The sequence below is a fragment of the Dipodomys ordii genome, unplaced genomic scaffold (genome assembly GCF_000151885.1).
Source record: "Dipodomys ordii isolate 6190 unplaced genomic scaffold, Dord_2.0 Scaffold36, whole genome shotgun sequence".
NCBI lineage: Eukaryota > Metazoa > Chordata > Mammalia > Rodentia > Heteromyidae > Dipodomys > Dipodomys ordii.
In genome coordinates this window covers 5,395,664-5,413,525 of record NW_012267252.1, presented here as the reverse complement: position 1 = coordinate 5,413,525, position 17,862 = coordinate 5,395,664, and the positions used below count along the sequence as shown (strand labels likewise).

At 40.5% G+C, this 17,862-nt stretch overlaps 1 protein-coding gene across 1 annotated transcript in view; it reads left to right on the top strand.

Annotated features, from left to right (window-relative positions):
* LOC105986594 (chromosome unknown open reading frame, human C10orf76) overlaps positions 1 to 17,862 on the top strand; it is a 234,251-nt gene that overhangs the window by 174,342 nt on the left and 42,047 nt on the right. The window contains exon 25 of the mRNA XM_013017591.1: positions 14,875 to 14,953. Coding sequence (XP_012873045.1) covers positions 14,875 to 14,953 — 79 coding nt within the window. The remainder of the gene's footprint in view (positions 1 to 14,874; positions 14,954 to 17,862) is intronic.

Below are 17,862 nucleotides of genomic sequence, written 5' to 3'. Positions count from 1 at the left end.
CCTTAAACAACTGGTTTTTCCCCATCTCCTCCACAAGTTATACTGACATCAAATATAGTGAAAGCAGGGGTTATACTGTGGGGGAGGGACATACATCTTTTGTGTAATTATTAAAAGGTGAGAATTAGTCTCCACCCTGTAAGAAAATGTGCCGGCACATTTTTTCCTTTTCCTTGCCTGGTTAGTTGCTATTTCAGGTTATTCAAGCACCATCCCCTTCTGAATGCCTTCCTTAAGTCCCCCTCACACACACATACACACCCAGATTGGCCAAGTACCCCTCCTCTGTGCTTCCATGGTAACCTCTCTGTATTCTTTGATTTAGTCTTCATGACATAAAATGAAATAGTGCTTATAATGTCTCTCCCTCTAATCTGTAAATGCCTTTTCCTTTTTTTGACTAGTCCTGGGGCTTGAATTCAATGCCTGGGCACTGTCCTTGAGCCTCTCTGTATTCAAGGCAAGTGCTCTACCACTTGAGCCACAGAGCCACTTTTGTCTTTTTCTGTTTATGTGGTACTGAGGAATTGAACCTAGGGCTTCATGCATGCTAGGCAAACACTCTACCACTAAGCCACATTCCTAGCCCTGTAAACACCTTGATATCTGGCATCATAGTCTTTCGTCTCCCCCTTTGCCTAGCATGGTGTTAATACATGGAAGATATTCAGATGTTTGTCAAACATTTAATGAACAAGAGTCACAAGTGATGCTTGCAAACCATTCAGAATCCTTAAGACTTCCTTCTGGGGATAGGGTGTCCCTTGACCACCTGAGAAAGCAAGTCACTTTGTAGAATAAGGAGGAAGAGAAAATGCAGAGGTGCTTTTCTCTTTCTGAAGTTCTGCAGTCATTTTAAATTTCTGCTTTTGTAGCATCACCTTTCCGGGTGGGCGGACAAAGAAAAACACAACACTTTTCTGATAGATTGGAGAGAAAGCAGTTAATAACCTCTTCGTGAGCATAAAACAATTACACCCAGCCTCCCATAGAGACAGTCTGCCAGAGCTGGCTGCCTCACCCTCCACACAGCTTTATTTTCTTACTCTGGAATTTCAAGCTGGCCCCTAAAGGCCTTCATCTTGTTGCACTATTATGATAAATGTTTTGGGGCTGGCTCTTACCCCCTGGTTTACTGGAGGTGCTGTCAAAGAATTAGGCCCCAAATTTACCCTCCCATCAAGTCCTCTCCTGGGCTGCACTGCTTAGTTCTGGGTAGTAGTCATTAGCTTCCCCTCCTTTTTCCACCTCCTGCTACTCTTGAATATAAGGGAACTGCAGGGCCTGTTGCAAACAAAGAGCAGTGGGAGCACAAAGTATGCTTGCAAATCACTTGCTACCACAGCTCTTTATTTGCTCTTGTCCTAGGTTTAAAAAAAACAAAAACAAAACAAAACCCCTGCAAGTGCTTTTACAGTCAGACCTCCAGCATCATTTCAGTGTCAAGCCCAGTCCATGGCATTTCTGCAGTTGGCTAGTCATGTCTTTAGATCACCTCTGTATAATGAACTAGAGGTTTACTGGTTGTTTTTTGGACTCAGGGGCTTTATCTACTTCTATCTATCTATTCTTACCTCCTCCTTGGAGTAATAAGCATATGGTCTTTAATGAGTTTTTGAAATTAGTTACATGATTTTTAAGCGTCCACAGCTATTCTTACAGCCTTTCCCTTGTGTGGATTTTTGTTGAATTTTAAAAGCTCTCTAGCTTTCTGACTTTTAGTACATTGGCATTTAGTCAGGTTGGGGCTAATTACAGAAAGAAGTTCTGTTTGTAAATCGTAAGTTAGATTACTACTTCCTCTAGCAACTGCATTTTGTTAAATATTAGCTATTGACTAGGTTGTTGAGAAAATTTGACCCTTGTTACTTGGGACAGCCCTTAATGTTGGAAAGGCAACACTTCTCAATAATAATTTTTTTTTTTGGTCGGTCGTGGGGCTTGAACTCTGGACCTGAGCACTGTCCCTCAGCTCTTCAGCTCAAGGCTAGTGCTCTACCATTTGAGCTACAGTGCCACTTCCAGTTTTCTGGTGGTTTATTGGAGATAAGAGTTTCAGGGGCTGGGAAGGTGGCTCAGTGGTAGAGCGCTTGCCTTGCATGCCTGAGGCCCTGGATTCAATTCCTCAGCACCACATAAGAAAAAAGCCAGAAGTGGCACTGTGGCTCAAGTGGTAGGGCGCTAGCCTTGAGCTGAAGAGCTGAGGGACAGCGCCCAGGCCCAGAGTTCAGGCCCCATGACCGGACCAAAAAAAAAACAAAGAGTTTCACAGATTTTCCTGCCCGGGCTGGCTTTGAACTGCGATCCTCAGATCTCAGCCTCCTGAGTAGCTAGGATTACAGGCTTGAGCCACAAGCGCCCGGCTTTCAATAATAATTTTTTTTTCTGAAGAGAAGGTACATTATAAAGTCGAGTTAACTTTTTCCTTTTTGAGAGAGATAGGTTATCAACTTCACTTAGGCAGAATATTTGTTTACTACTTATCTAACTCTTGATTTACTAAACTATCCTGTTCTCTTTAGTAATAGAAACTACTACCCAGCTGCCCTGCTTTCTCTTATACCCATCCTCTACTTCTCAAGGCTCCTTTTTCTGGACATCACCACCACCTGCTCCCAAAAGCTACACTCAAGTTTCTTATAGGCAAAAAACTTGTCTTAGGTTGCTGAAAATAATACAAGTCACTGCCAGAGTAAGTAAAAGCAGCTTGCTTCTTCAGAGCTGACACAAAGGACAGTCACTGCAGGCAGAAAAGTAGTGGGGACCAAACAACACCACATCTGAGTGATTAGTACCTGAAGGCTCCAAGCTTGACAGTGTACTCTAATAGGATTCATCTCTGCTTACTTAACTGATAGGGGCTTTTTGGTAAATGTTCACTTGTTTAATTACTTTGGCAGTTTCACTGAGTGCCTTTACTAAGGAATATTAAAACATCTTTGCATGTCTTTTAATTTTATGTTTTTCTTGCAGTTCTTAAAAACTAGTATATGGTCTCTATGCCTCAGCATCCCTTCCTTCCTGTAATTAGCAGGACCACTCTTATCTAACACAGGATCTGTATGGCCAATGCTGGGCTAGTCAGAGCTCTTGTCATCCTTCTTCCTTTGTTAACATGAGATCCTTATTCTCCTTCTGCACAGTTGAGGTGTATGTGTGGCTCAATGTTGTGAGTATATGCTTCTTTTTCTGTAACTGGTATATGATCTACAGAGTATTTCTCTCCCTCCTCAGTCTAGTATGTGATTCACCAAAGTTTTGTTTTCATTTTTTAAGCTATAAGAAAAGAAGCCTGAGTCAGTAGCTTATTTTCTTGTCCTCTGCCTGTCCCATGCTTAAAAAATAGATATGTTGCCAGGCGCCAGTGGCTCACGCCTGTAATTCTAGCTACTCAGGAGGCTGAGATCTGAGGATCGCTGTTCAAAGCCAGCTCAGGCAGGAAAGACCGTGAGACTCCTATCTCCAATAAACCACTAGAAAACTGGAAATGGTGCTGTGCTCAAGTGGTAGAGAGCTTGCCTTGAGCTGAAGAGCTGAGGGACAGCACCCAGGCCCAGAGTTCAAGCCCCACAACCAACAACAACAACAACAACAAAAAGATATGTTAGCCGGGTGCCAGTAGCTGACTCCTGGAATCCTAGCTACTCAGGAGGCTGAGATCAGAGGATCACTGTACAAAGCCAGCCCTGGCAGGAAAATCTGTAAAACTCATCTCCAATAAACCACTCAGAAGACTGGAAGTGGCGCTGTGGCTCAAAAGGTAGAGTGCTTGCCTTGAACTGAAGAGCTGAGGGACAGTGCCTAGGCCCGGAGTTCAAGCCCCACAACCGATGGGGGGGGAAAATATATATATATACATATATATATATATATATATATATATATATATAAATTAACTGGGCTATTGAAATTGAGATGTAATTAAAATATTTCAGTCTTTTGTCTCATGCTAGTTTTAAAAACATTTTCAAGACATTGGAATGTTCATCAGTAATTAAGTCACTTCTTGGAATTTTTTTTTTATGTGTGTGTATGTGTGGTTTGAACTATGGTTTGAACTCATACCCTTACAGTTGCAAAGCAAGTATTCTACTACTTCAGCCATATTCCCAACTACTTCTTTGAATTTTAAGCTGATTTCTACTCTGTTAAACTTCCAAGGTATGTTTAAATTTTTATTTGTGGCTTTGAAGGGGAACAGAAAAAAATCTAATACACATTTTCATATGGCTTATTTTATTCCTTTATATTCACTAGGTGTTTATAAGAGTATAGAATAGCCTTATTAGGAAACCAAGGGCCAAACTCCAGAAGCTTTCATTCTATAGCCACAGGAACTAACCTGCTAATAGAGACAGAGAAAAGGAATGTGAAGGACATAGTAATGAGATCCAAACAGGGTAGATTTATCTTGTGGGTATTTTGTCTTCAGGAAGTTTTTGGAGCTTCTGTTCATTTATTGAAAGTTTTAATAAAAGATAGACATATCTAATGGGAATGCATTAAGTGATGAAATGTGGACAGTGCATTTGACTTTTGTGGCTCTTTCAAGTCTTTTGGCTTCTTCATTCTCCTCTTGCATTCTATGTGACAGTGGGAACAAAAAAAAAGCTAAGGCTGGGGGCTGGGAAGGTGGCTCAGTGGTAGAGCGCTTGCCTTGCTTGCTTGGGCTCTGGGTTCGATTCCTCAGCACCACATAAGCAAAAAGAAAAAAGCCGGAGGTGGCGCTATGGCTCAAGTGGTAGAGTGCTAGCCTTGAGCTGAAGAGCTGAGGGACAGCACCCAGGCTCCAGAGTTCAGGCCCCACGACCAGACCCCCCCAAAAAAAATAAATAAATAAAACTAAGGCTGGTATCTAAAGTGGGAAGAAATTATATTCCTTTCTTATGAAAATACAAGAGGAGATAATTTAGCCAAAATATAAATTTTGTGGCATCCTATTTGCCTGAAATCTGTAGTTTGGGGCCACAAGTACTAGAACTCAGTTCATTTTCATCTGGGTGCAGCTACTTGTGAGATTAAGACAGGATGATCACTTGAGCCCTGGAGTTCAAGACCAGCCTGAACAACACAGTGAAATCTCATAAAATGGTTCGGGGAGTAAGAGAGCAAGGGAGAGAGTGAGAACGGTAGAAGAAGATCAGCTTGTTTTATAAGAAGTAGCTAAAACCAGTTGTTTAATTTCCAGTGGGTTATGAAGTGGAAACCTACATTGGGCAAAGTCATACCTCAAGGTAGAAAGACCAAACTGCCATGCACAAAGCTTCAGAAAATGAAGCAGCTGCTCCTCAGGGCATTTGCATGTATATTTTATATGTGTTAACCCACTGCTGTTTCTACTTTAATGACTTGTACACTTTCATCTGCCTAATGCAGTTCCTGGTTAAAAATGTAGCCAGTAGGTGAATAACTTACTTAGTATAAAATGAGAAGTGGATAGGACCGCTGACTCAATCATTCACCATGTTAAAATATAATTTGCTAAGACATAGCTGATGATATATAGTCTCTGTTCCACTCCCTTCAACCAACAGATTTATATGCACAGTTGAGTAAAATTCTCCAATGCTTTGTTAGGCCAGTTTACAAAAATGAATTATTGTAAAACAAGCAAGTAGCAGTGCCAGCCTGTAGCTCATCCTTCCTGCTGGCTGTCAAAATGCTTTCTGTAGTAAGGTTCCATTTTTGTGTCGTTGGCCTGAAAAGAATGGCTGTAGGGACAGTAGTATAAGGAGGGGGATAATTGGCATGAAAGAGTAATCTCACAGGTCAGTTGCAGAAGTTTTGATTAGATAGTTTCAAAGTGAAAAGGTTAGAAGGAATTTTTATGTGAGGTTTTATTTTGTTAAATGTTAATCAGCAGAGTCTCTGAGGCTTGTAATGCACTGCTGTTAACAGGCATCAAGGGAAATTGCTTTTTTTGTTGTTTTTGTTGTTGAATTGGATGTGCTGAAGATTCATTGGCTCCATGAGGAAGGAAGCTTATTATTGCATGAAATGGGAGTGTGTGAGGCAGTTGTGAAGGTGAAAAGAAATGTTAGTGTAACATTAAATAACTCAACCTCAGATGAACTATTTTAACCACTGTCACATGCTACTCAGTCCCCCCTGCTCAGAAGCCAGTCTGTTTGAAGGTTTCTCTAGAAAAGTGATTATGATTATGGTGGTTTTCCTATCTTTAATATATATACCTGAGAATATACTCTGTAGTATATTGTATAATATATCACTGGACTGGTCTAAGAAAGAGGAAGCTGTTTAAATTTTTTTTTTCCTTACAGGGTTATAACAGTAGTAGAGTAAGTACTTGCCTATGATATGCAAGGCCCTGGGTTTGATCCCCAGTATTTCAATCAATCAATCAATCAATATTTCCTTTATGAATGGTATGTATGAAAATTAGGTGGAAAGCTTTAGAGAGGAAACTAACTAGCTGAAGTAATTGGTAAAGACGTTGGGCACCAGTGCCTCACATCTTTAATCCTAGCTACTCAGGCGGCTTAGATCTCAGATCACAGCCAGCCTGTGCAGGAAAAAGTCCATGAGACTCATCTCCAATTAACCACCAAAAAGCTGGAAGTGGAGTTGTGGCTCAAGTGTTAGAACAGCAGCCTTGAGTGAAAAAACAAAGGAAAATCACCCAGGCCCCAAGTTCTAGATCCAGTACTAAAATATACACACACCCAAAAAAAGAAGAAAAGAATAAATTGGTAAGAAAGATTGGTGTCTTGCCCAAAGTTATATAACTAATAAGTAGTAGAATCTGGATTTTAACTCAGGCCTACTTCCTCTAAAGCCTTCCATATGTGGTATATTGTTCAGAAAAGCAATTGTATCTGTACCTTTTAGGAAAAATAAGACTCAGGATTTGGGGTTTAGGATGTAACTCAGTGGGAGAGCACTTAACCTAGCATGTATAAAGTTCCATCCTTAGTACCACAAGTAAAAAGTTCTTTTCTGACATATTAACTATATTTTATTTTATTTTTATTATCTATCGATTGATCTGTCAGTCGTGGGGCCTGAATTCTGGGCCTGGATGTTGTTCCTCAGCTCTTCAGCTCAAGGCTAGAACTCTTCCACTTGAGCCACAGCACAACTTCCGGCTTTTTCTGCTTATGTGGTACTGAGGAATGGAACCCAGGGCCTCATGCATGCAAGGCAAGCGCGCTACCACTGAGCCACCTTCCCAGCCCTTAATAACTAAATTTTTAAAAGGCATGTTTTTTGGTACACACTTGTAATTTTAGCACTCAGGAAGCTGAGACAGAGGATGGAGAAATCAAGACTAGCTTGGGTTATATAATAAAAAAGAGAAAGGGAAAGAAAAAAGGAAAGAAAAGGTGATTCAGTTTTCGCTAGTGAAAAGGAATAGCAACCCATATGAAGAAAATCTGGTAAACAAAAGAGAAGCATCCAGCTGATTTTGTTTATTTAGCAGACACTTAATAATAAAAGGCTATATCTTTTATGAGGCTGGAGCTTAAAATTCAAGAATTTTACCAAGCTTCTGTAATCACCCATAATCAGATTCTTTTTAAAAATTTATTTATTTATATTGTGAAAATACCTCCATCCCCTCCCCCGATCCCCTCCCTCCCCTGTTACCCCCCCACACCAAAGTTGTAAAGTTTGTTTTTTTACATAACGACTTGTACATCTCATTGTTGCAATGAGTCCACCTGTATCCCTATTTAAATGATTTGTTTTTGCCCTTCCCCTCTATAAATTATACCAACATCAAACACAGTAAGAGCAAGGGTTATACCGCGGGGGAGGGACATACAAAGCAACGAAGAAATCATCTTATAAATATGTTAGAAACAATCGCAAGAAAGAAAAAACATTTAAATACTTAACTTGGGGTTCATTTCACCTAACATCAACTTATCTGACCTTTACTGCTTGTCTCAGACATATACTAGATATTGCAAATAAAGGAAACCATGGGACCTATGTTTCTTTGGGCCTGGCTTACTTCATTTAATATAATTTTTTCCAAATCTTTGCATTTCCTAACAAATGGGGCAATGTCATTCTTTCTGATGGAGGCATAGAATTCCATTGTGTATATATACCACATTTTCTTGGTCCATTCATCTACTGAGGGGCATCTGGGTTGGTTCCATATCTTAGCTATGGTAAATAATTCTGCAATAAACATAGTTGTGCTGGTAGCTTTAGTATGGTCTTGTTTGTGATCATTTGGGTAAATGCCCAAAAGTAGGATTGCTGGGTCATAGGAGAGCTCTATCTGGAGCCTTTTGAGGAACCTCCATACTACTTTCCTAAGTAGTTGAACAAGTTTACAATCCCACCAACAATGCAGTAGGGTTCCCTTCTGTCCACATCCCCTCCAACATCACATAATCAGATTCTTTAATGTAAATCTTATAACTCTGTAGGTATAATTTTGCAGTGAAAATTTTTTAGAATCTTTCTAGAATATATCTTGTTGAATAAACCAGTTTGTATATCCTTCCTTGAAATGAAAACTTTTCCTGTAAACAACTTTTCTCTTTTTTTCTGCTTTCTGCCTGAAAGATTTATATAGCAGCTTTTAGAGACAGCCTGTTTCCCCTAAGTATCTCAGTAGTGAATCAATCATCATGTTCTAGGCTCCCGGACAAAAATATTTTTTTATTTATTGTTTCATAGAAAACTGTTAGATGTTTCTGTTCATGTGAAATGTCTGCAATTCTGAGAAATTACATCTTGGGAAATAACATCTTGGGAAATTTTGCTGTAGATTCATGTTGGATATGAGGAAGAACCTACATTTTCTGTTAAACTGTATTGCCTACATTAAAAAGAAATTGTATTTAAAGAAAAAAAATTGTGGGCTGGGAAGGTGGCTCAGTGGTAGAGTGCTTGCCTTGCATGCCTGAGGCCCTGGGTTCAATTCCCCAGCACCACATAAGCAAAAAGAAAAAAGCCGGAAGTGGCGCTGTGGCTCAAGTGGTAGAGCACTAGCCTTAAGCTGAAGAGCTGAGGGACAGAGCCCAGGCCGAGTTCAGGCCCCACGACCAGACCCAAAAAAAAAAAAGAAAAAGAAAAAAGCCGGAAGTGGTGCTATGGCTCAAGTGGTAGAGCGCTAGCCTTGAGCTGAAGAGCTGAGGGACAGTGCCCAAGCCCAGAGTACAGGCCCCACGACCGGACCCCCCCCAAAAAAAATTGTGTGTGTGTGTGTGTGTGTGTGTGTGGCGCGCATGCACGCACAATGTGCATGGGCACTGTTCCTGACCTTTTTTGCTACTTGAGTCATAGCTCCACTTCTGGCTTTTGGGCAGCTAATTAGAGATAAGAGTCTCAGACTTTCTTGCCCAGGCTGGCTTTGAACTGCTATTCTGATTTCAGCCTCCTGAATAGCTAGAATTACAGGTGTGAATCACCAAAGCACAGCTCTTTTTTTTTTTTTAACATGTTTAAGGTAACAAATATTTCCATGCATGCCTTGCTTAAGTTGGACTTAACTGTGTCTCAGCCATCAACTCTCCAGCCTTTGGGGAAAGAGAGCTGCTTTGCAGACTCATGAGTCACAGAGAATAAGTTAAAAATGGACTATGAAATCCCCAGTAGGTTTGCAGCTCAGCCTTGCTCTTCTATCTTTACTTAGTCTGTATAAGTGACCCCTGTCTTCACCAGTCTGAAGTTGACACTAGCTTTGAAGAGTGGCCCAGATTTCTGCCTTTAAAGGTGCACTGAGCACAGAGCTGGCTTACTGGCTGTTTTTCACAATTTCCCTTCACTGTGACGTTGTCCATTTCTTTTTCCCTTCTGATTTGGAACTTTCTAAATCACTAACATTAGGTGCTGGTACCAGAATATAACATACTCCTCCATTCCTTCCTACCCTCAAACAGAAAATAAACAATGAGGCTTAGACATTAGATTACGTTGGTAAGAAGTACTAGGAAGCTGTGTCCTAGCCCCCTAGTATGACTTTGGGATGGGAGGGGGGTAGGGAAAAAAGCTTTACTAAACAGTAACAAGAGGATAGACATTCACATCTGACCCAGCTTATCTACTAAGAGGTTAAAATATTTTATTATTATATTCGTACTGTGGGAGAATAACTGATGATCATGACTCTCCCCTAACAAAAGTTTATTTGACTGATCAGAAACCATCCTAGATTTTTTCATTCCATTTTTTGAAGCTGAATCTCTCAGTGTACTAGGCCTTATTAATATATTGTTCACCAAAATCAATTTTATCCCTGCCCTCATGGAGCGTTTAGTTAGTCCCAGTTTTAGGAAAGCTGGAAGTTGGTTGGAAATTTCATTCCATTTTCCCACTGAGTTTTACTTTCAGTGTTCTTTCTCTTTTCTTTGGCCTCATAATTTATATTTCTTTAGATCCTCCTTGCATCCTCTTCTGAATTCTGGATGGCTGTCTGAATAATGTGGGCAGCACCAACCATCACTCTTTAAAAAATGGGCAAGGGAGTGGATAAGATGGTACATACTTGCTGTCTCAGCATTAGGGAAGCTGGGGTAGTAGAGTCAGTTGAACTTTTTTTTTGGGGGGGTGGATCTTGGGACTTGAACTCAGAGCCTTAAGCTTCTTTGTGCTCAAGGCTAGTACTCTATCACTTGAACCATAGAGCTACTTCTGGCTTTTTTCTGAGTAGTTTATTGGAGGTAAGAGTCTCACAGATTTTCTGTCTTTGAACTGGCTTCAAACTGCAGTCCTCAGATTTCAGCTTCCTGAGTAGCTAGGATTACAGGTGTGAACCACCAGTGTCTGGCAAGGGTCACTTGAGATGAGGAGTTTGAGACTAGCCTGGACAATAAAGCACAAAGAAAGTTTAATTTAACCTTTTCTCTTTTTTGCCAAGTTTGTCTCAAAAAATGGTTTTAAAAAGTCAAGAATGTTAAGAATAATAATCTTCCTTCTTACTGGCTCAACCTCCAACATTCTAGCTCAGTAGTATCCATCTATTACAGTTGACATCCTTTGCTCATTGCTGGACTTGTTTTTTTTTTTTTTTTAAGACATCATAGGGCTGGGAAGGTGGCTTAGTGGTAGAGTGCTTGCCTTGCATGCATGAGGCCTTGGGTTTAATTCCTCAGCACCACATAAGCAGAAAAAGCTGAAAGTGTCTGTGTGGCTCAAGTGGTAGAGTGCTAGCCTTGAGCTGAAGTGCTGAGGGACAGCTCCCAGGCTCAGAGTTCAGGCCCCATGACCAACAAAAACAACAAAAAAGGCACCATGCCTTTGTGTTTCAAGATCTAGTTCAGATACTACATTGATTTAGTTGTCGTGTCTCTCCTTGCCCTCTGACCTGTAACAATTTCTCAAGTCTTATTTTTCCTGTTATAGGCATACTGGTATCCTGTAGACTATTCTCAATCTGAATTTTCTGAAATATTCCACCCTTCCTTACCTCTCCCTCTTTCCTACCTCCCCCTAACCCCTACCTTTCCTTTCTTCCTTTTTTTCTTTCCTGGTAATGGAACCCAGAGTTTTATACATACCTCATTCTACCACTGAACTTTGTTTTTGTTGTTGCTTGGTTGCTTTTGGTGGTACTGTTAATCTTGGGGCCCTGTGTTTGCTAGGCTACCACTTGAGCTGTATGCCTCCAGCCCTGCTTTATGCTTGTTATGCTGGAGATGGAATCTGGTAAATTTTTCTAACTGGTCTGGCCAGGATTCCCCAGATCTCAGCCTCCTGAATAGTAGGATTCCAGATGTGAGCCACTTCTTTTTTTTTCCTGATTGTGAGGCTAGAACTCTGGGCCTGGGCACTGTCTATCAGCTCTTCAGCTCAAGGCTAGCGCTCTACCACCTGAGCCACAGCGCCACTTCTGGCTTTTTCTGCTTATGTGGTACTGAGGAATTGAACCCAGGGCCTCATGCATGCAAGGCAATCACTCTACCACTGGGCCACTTTCCCAGACCACAGATGTGAGCCACTGACACATGGCTTAGCCCCTATAAGCTCTTGGTATTATATAGTCCATGCTGGCCTTGAACAGGAGATCCTCCTGCCTGTGCCTCCCAAAAGCTGGGTTTATACCATTATTCTTACTGTTGTCTGATGTTTAAATTAAGGTCATAGAGAATAGAAGAAGAGGAATGGGAATATAACAGTATGTATGTGTGAATCTGTTCAAATACACTGTATTCATTCATGTAGGGAATTATCACAATGAAACCCCTCATAGCATTAATGCATGCTAATTCAAAAATAAAAGTTCAGGCTAGGAATGTGGCTTAGCAGTAGAGTACTTGCCTAGCATGTATGAAGCGCTGGGTTTAATTCCTCAGCACCACATAACAGAAAAAGCTGGAAATGGTGCTGTGGCTCAAGTGGTAGAGTGCTGGCCTTGAGCAAAAAAAGCTCAGGGATAGTGCCCAAGCCCTGAGTTCAAGCCCCAGGTCGTGCAAAAAATAAAAAAAATAAAAGTTTAAAAGTAAGTAAAAGGCGAGAAAAAAAGTCAATTTACCTTACACTGTAGACAAAATAATACAATATTTTAACAAATTTGTCCTTCTTTTAAGACTTTTATTTTTGTTTTGCTCTTTTGGGTACATAGAAGCATAATTTACATATAACAAACCTACCAATTTTATTATTATTTGTTTTTTTGGTCGGTCGTGGGGCCTGAACTCTGGGCCTGGGCACTGTCCCTCAGCTCTTCACCTTAAGGCTAGCACTCTACCATTAGAGCCACAGTGCCACTTCTGGCTTTTTCTGCTTATGTGGTGCTAAGGAATTGAACCCAGGGCCTTATGCATGCAAGGCAAGCACTCTACCACTGAGTCACCTTCCCAGCCCCTATTTTTTAAATTTTCATTTATTTATTTAGGTCAGTTGTGAGGTTTGAACTCTGGGCCTAGGTGCTGTCCCTAAGCTTGTCAGCTCAAGGCAAGCACTCTACCACTTGAGCCACAGTGCCACTTCCTGGTTTCTGGTGGTTATTTGGAGATTAGAGTTTCATGGACTTTCCTGCCCACGCTGGCTTTGAACCACAATTTTTCATATCTCAGCCTCCTGAGTAGCTAGGATTACAGGATTGAGCAACCGGCGCCCAGATTTACTTTTTTTTTTATTACTTTATTGTGGTTTTAGAGGTGATATATAGCAAGATTACCTTTACATATGTCAGGTAATACATACATTTCTTTCCTTTTGCATAGTATCATCTGTTCCCTCATTCTCTCTCATTCCCTCCCTCTCATCTCTACCCATGAGTTGCACATGGTTCACTTTCGTCAGTGTCCAGTGCAGCCATTGTGTTCTGCTGCACTTTTTCACCCATTTTCCACTGATTCTGTGCCCCCCACCTTCCTTCATATGTGCACATATGTACACCATATGAGATAAAGAATACAGAGTCATCAGAAAATGAAGACAGATTAAGAAAAGGCCCTTTTGTTTCCTTATCTTTGGCTCATTTCAGTATGTATATTATTTTATACATATGAAGAAATGCTTGGGAATTACAACTTGGTGATTTTCTCCTAAGACTATCTTTTTTTGGTCTCACTGTATATGAAACCCACCCATTTTAAATGGACAATTCACTGAATTTGATCATTTCAAATCTGTTTCATCTGACTTCTGTTATCATTCTGCACATGAGCAGAAAATTTCCTGGTTCTTCATGTTCAGGTAATCTTGGATTATATTATGGAATAATGTATAATAGGATTGTTATTTAAACTGCATCATAAACATCTTAACAAAAAAATAAGGTTATAGATGTTTAGAAGGATACCACAGAGATAATATGCCCTTCTCATGTTAAGATACCACGGGTTGGGCCGGGAAGGTGGCTCAGTGGTAGAACACTTGCCTTGCATGCCTGAGGCCCTGGGTTCAATTCCTCAGCACCACATAAGCAAAAAGCCGGGAGTATCACTGTGGCTCAAGTAGTAGAACACTAGCCTTGAGCTGAAGAGCTGAGGGAGAGCACCCAGGCCTAGAGTTCAGGTCCCATGACTGGACCCAAAAAAAAAAAAAAAAGATACCATGGGTTAAATGACATCCACATGACATTATCTAGCCCTTAATGTGAGTGGGAATTTAAACTGTACCCCCTACAGAGGGAGCTAACTACATATACTATGTAAGATTATTTATGGGTCAGATTTTTATTTTCCCCCATTTATATCAATACAGACACATGTCAAACTTTGATCTAAAGCCCATGTTCTTTTTGCTATACCAGGCAAGAAATGAGAAGAACCTATACCAATATATTGGTTTGGAGGTAGATTTACTTAAATCAAATTTCCGTTTAGTTAGGATTTTCTTGTTTGTTTGCTTGCTAGGTATTACTAAGGTTTGAATTCAAGGATTTTAGAGCTTGCTAGTTAGGTACCTTAGCACTTGAGGCATACATCCAGCTCAAATTTCAGTGATTTTTTGAGAGGTAGATTTTGTAGGATATGGTGACCTTGGATATGAGCAAGTGATAGGGAATATTTGAAAATAATTCTCAGACTTTGGCTTACATGATGATTGCCTCTAGACTTTGGAGACTGTATGTACCCAACATTTTGCACCAGCCTTGATTTAAGTCCACTTTCTTTCAGATTAGAACACCAGAGCCCCCTAGTGGACAGCAACCTGGAGTCCTATTTGTTGTCTAAAAAATTCTTGGCATGATTTTTGATTGTTTCGTTATGAGTTTTTTCTCTTTAGCTCATTTGCATAGCAGAGGTGCTCCATCTTCTTTGTAATAAATAATTAAACCATTCCCATTCCTATTTATAACCTCCCTCATGGTGTAGTGAAAGGACAGTTATCTTTTTAAAATCATTTGATCTAGTATGTTAAACCAAAAAGATATTATATCCTTATTTTTTGATTGGTTTATCGTCTATTTGATGTTGTGTTAATGGTTATTCTTTCTTTCAGAGCCATCATCAACCACTTTAATCCCAAAATTGAGTCTTATGCTGCTGTGAATCATATATCTCAACTGTCAGAGGAGCAGGTAAGCCATTACTTTGCCCAGAGTGACCTAGACAGTATCTAAGATCAAGCACTTGCTTTCTCTATGATAGCAGGGAGTTCTGTGGCTGAGCTTTTAACAGAGACCATAAGAGCCAAGCTGTCAAGGGGAATTAGTGTAGAACTGTTTGATAGTACTTTAAATAGGGTAGTACCGATTGAATTTGTACTACCATAAGGATTTGTTTAATTATATAGAAGATATGCAGATGAAAATTTAGAGAATTATTGTTTCATGTAAAGCATTACTCTTTTAATTTTAGAGTCATTTTGATTTTTTAATGAGAACTTAAAAATGGATGAAAATGCCAATTAGGAAAACTCTGAATTCAGTTTAATTTAAAACTGTTCATCTCGGTAAAACATGAGCCCTCATTGGGACAGATTTTTCCTTAGTAATTGAGTTCCCTTTGCCTTGAACAAATATTTTCAAGCAGGTTTTTCTATTTTCTATGGCATAGACTGAGTTAAGAGATTCAGATGGTTGTGTGTGTATGTGTGTGTGTGTGTGTGTGTGTGTGTGTGTGTGTGTGTGTGTGTGTGTGGCCGGCCTGATTTCTCTTTCTCTCAAAGTGCTTGTTGTACTCAACTCTGCATTATATAAAAGTCCAGATGGGGCTTTAGCATGACATGGGGTTGAACTTGATGTTTAATTTTGAGGCTGTTCATTCTCGTGTTGTTAAAAGCACAAAATAAAACATACATAGACTTTCTCTTCTTTCTTTCCCATCTTACTCTCAAGTTGGAGGGGCCAAGGTATAGATTGCAAGTAAAAAAGAAAAACACATATAATCCACTAGTCCTTTCTTGCCGATGTATCATTGTAACCCTTTTCTGAGCTCTAAACTGATCTGGCAGCTATGGTACATATCGGTGCGTTCTGACAGTCCTCAAAAGCTATTTGTCTTACCTAATGAGACACCAGGCAAGCCTTTTCTTAACAGACAGGCTTCTCAGGATTCCCTGCAGCGGCCCTTTCCTTAACTAGATGGATTGAACTCTATTAGTCTGTCAGTTGTTCTCTTTGAGGTGTTTGTTCTCTTTGGTGAGGCCAGCTGTGTGAATGCCTCCTCACATTTAAAAATGTTTTTTGTTTTTTTTCTATTGCCAGTTCTGGGGCTTGAGCTCAGGGCCTGGGCACTGTCCCCGAGCTAAGGCTAGCACTCTACCACTTGAGCCACAGTGCCACTTCCAGCTTCTTTTTTTATTGTGGTACTGAGGAATCAAACCCAAGGCTTCATGCATGCTAGGCAAGCAGTCTACCACTAAGCCACACTCCCAGCCCTAAAACTCTGGGGTTGATTTTTGTTTTTGTTTTTTGTTTTTTTATCGGTCATGGGGCTTGAACTCTGGGCCTGGGCACTATCCCTCAGCTCTTCAGCTCAAGGCAAGTACTCTATCACTTGAGCCACAGCGCCACTTCTGGTTTTCTGGTAGTTAATTGGAGATAAGAGTCTCACGGACTTTCCTGCCTGGGCTGTCTTTGAACCATGATCCACCTTTGAACCAGATCTCCGCCTCCTGTATAGCTAGGATTACAGGTATGAGCCACAGGTGCCAGGCTATATCTCTGATTTTTAAAATTTTTTTTTCCTCTATGCCTATTGAGCAGTTCAGAGTTCTATTCTTTGATGCTAGAACTCTCTAAGAGGTGTTTCTTGGTGCTGCTACCTTTTCCTGTTGGACCAATTCATGTCAATTTTACTATCTCATTTTTATGTAGAGGATTGCAACATATTGAGTTCTGTACAGTGAGAGGAGTAATTTTCTTTCCTGCCACAGTGAGATGTGGTTAGTGTGGAAGCTTAAAAAAAACCCAGTAAGACACATTTTTGCTGTCAGCCACGTGCAGCATTCATCCCCCAGCAGCTTGTGAAGGTCAGGCTGAAATCTTTTTCCAGCAGTAGCAGCCACAGACCAATAATAAAATCCCATTGTGGTGCATGAGGCAATCTGGAAAAGGATGATTAGCAAGCATGTGTCCTAACCCTCCTTCAACTTTTCTCAAAGTAAATGAAGTAATAAAAATACATCTCAGAGCTGTGGCTCAAGTGGTAGAATGCTAAACTTAAACAAAATAGCTCAGGAACAGCACCCAGGAACTGAGTTCAAATCCAGGACCAGAGAAAACAAAAATACATATGGGGCTGGGAATGTGGCTTAGTGGTAGAGTGCTTACCTAACATGCATGATGCCATGGGTTTGATTGCTCAGTACCACATAAACAGAAAAATCCAGAAGTGGTACTGTGGCTCAAGTGGTAGAGTGCTAACCTTGAGCAAATCAGAGACAGTGCCCAGGCCTTGAGCTTAAGCTCCAGGATTGGTAAAAACAAAAACAAACAAACAAAAACAAAAAACACCTCAAAAGAAGTCTATAAGCCAGAAATGAGGCAGTTCTTAGGGATAGGGAGAGTATCCAAGAATAGGGAAGAAATAGGAATTCTCAAAGATTTACTTAGACAATGAATAATTGCATGCCTGTGATGCTGAGTAGTGGGGATCAGTGGTGTGTACTGGCGGTTATGGAGTTTCTGTACACTCACTATCTCTCTTAGCATTCTTTTTGCCTTGGAAGCCTTGGAAGCGTACTGATGTCCTGGTACCCTTTTCTTTCTCTTTCTCTCTTTCTTTCTTTCCTTCCTTCTTTCCTCCCTTTCTTCCATCCTTCCTTCCTTCTTTCCTTCCTTCCTTCCTCCCTCCCTCCCTTCTTTCTTTCTTTCTTTCTATTATCCTGTTTTTTAATTTATTTTATTATGAAAATACTGTACAGAGGGGTTACAATTACATGGGTAAGATAATGAGTACATTTCTTATCAAGCATTGTTGCCTCCTCCTTTGTTTCCCCTTCCCATCCCTTCCCAGCCTCCCCCACCCCCGACTCCCCACCCAA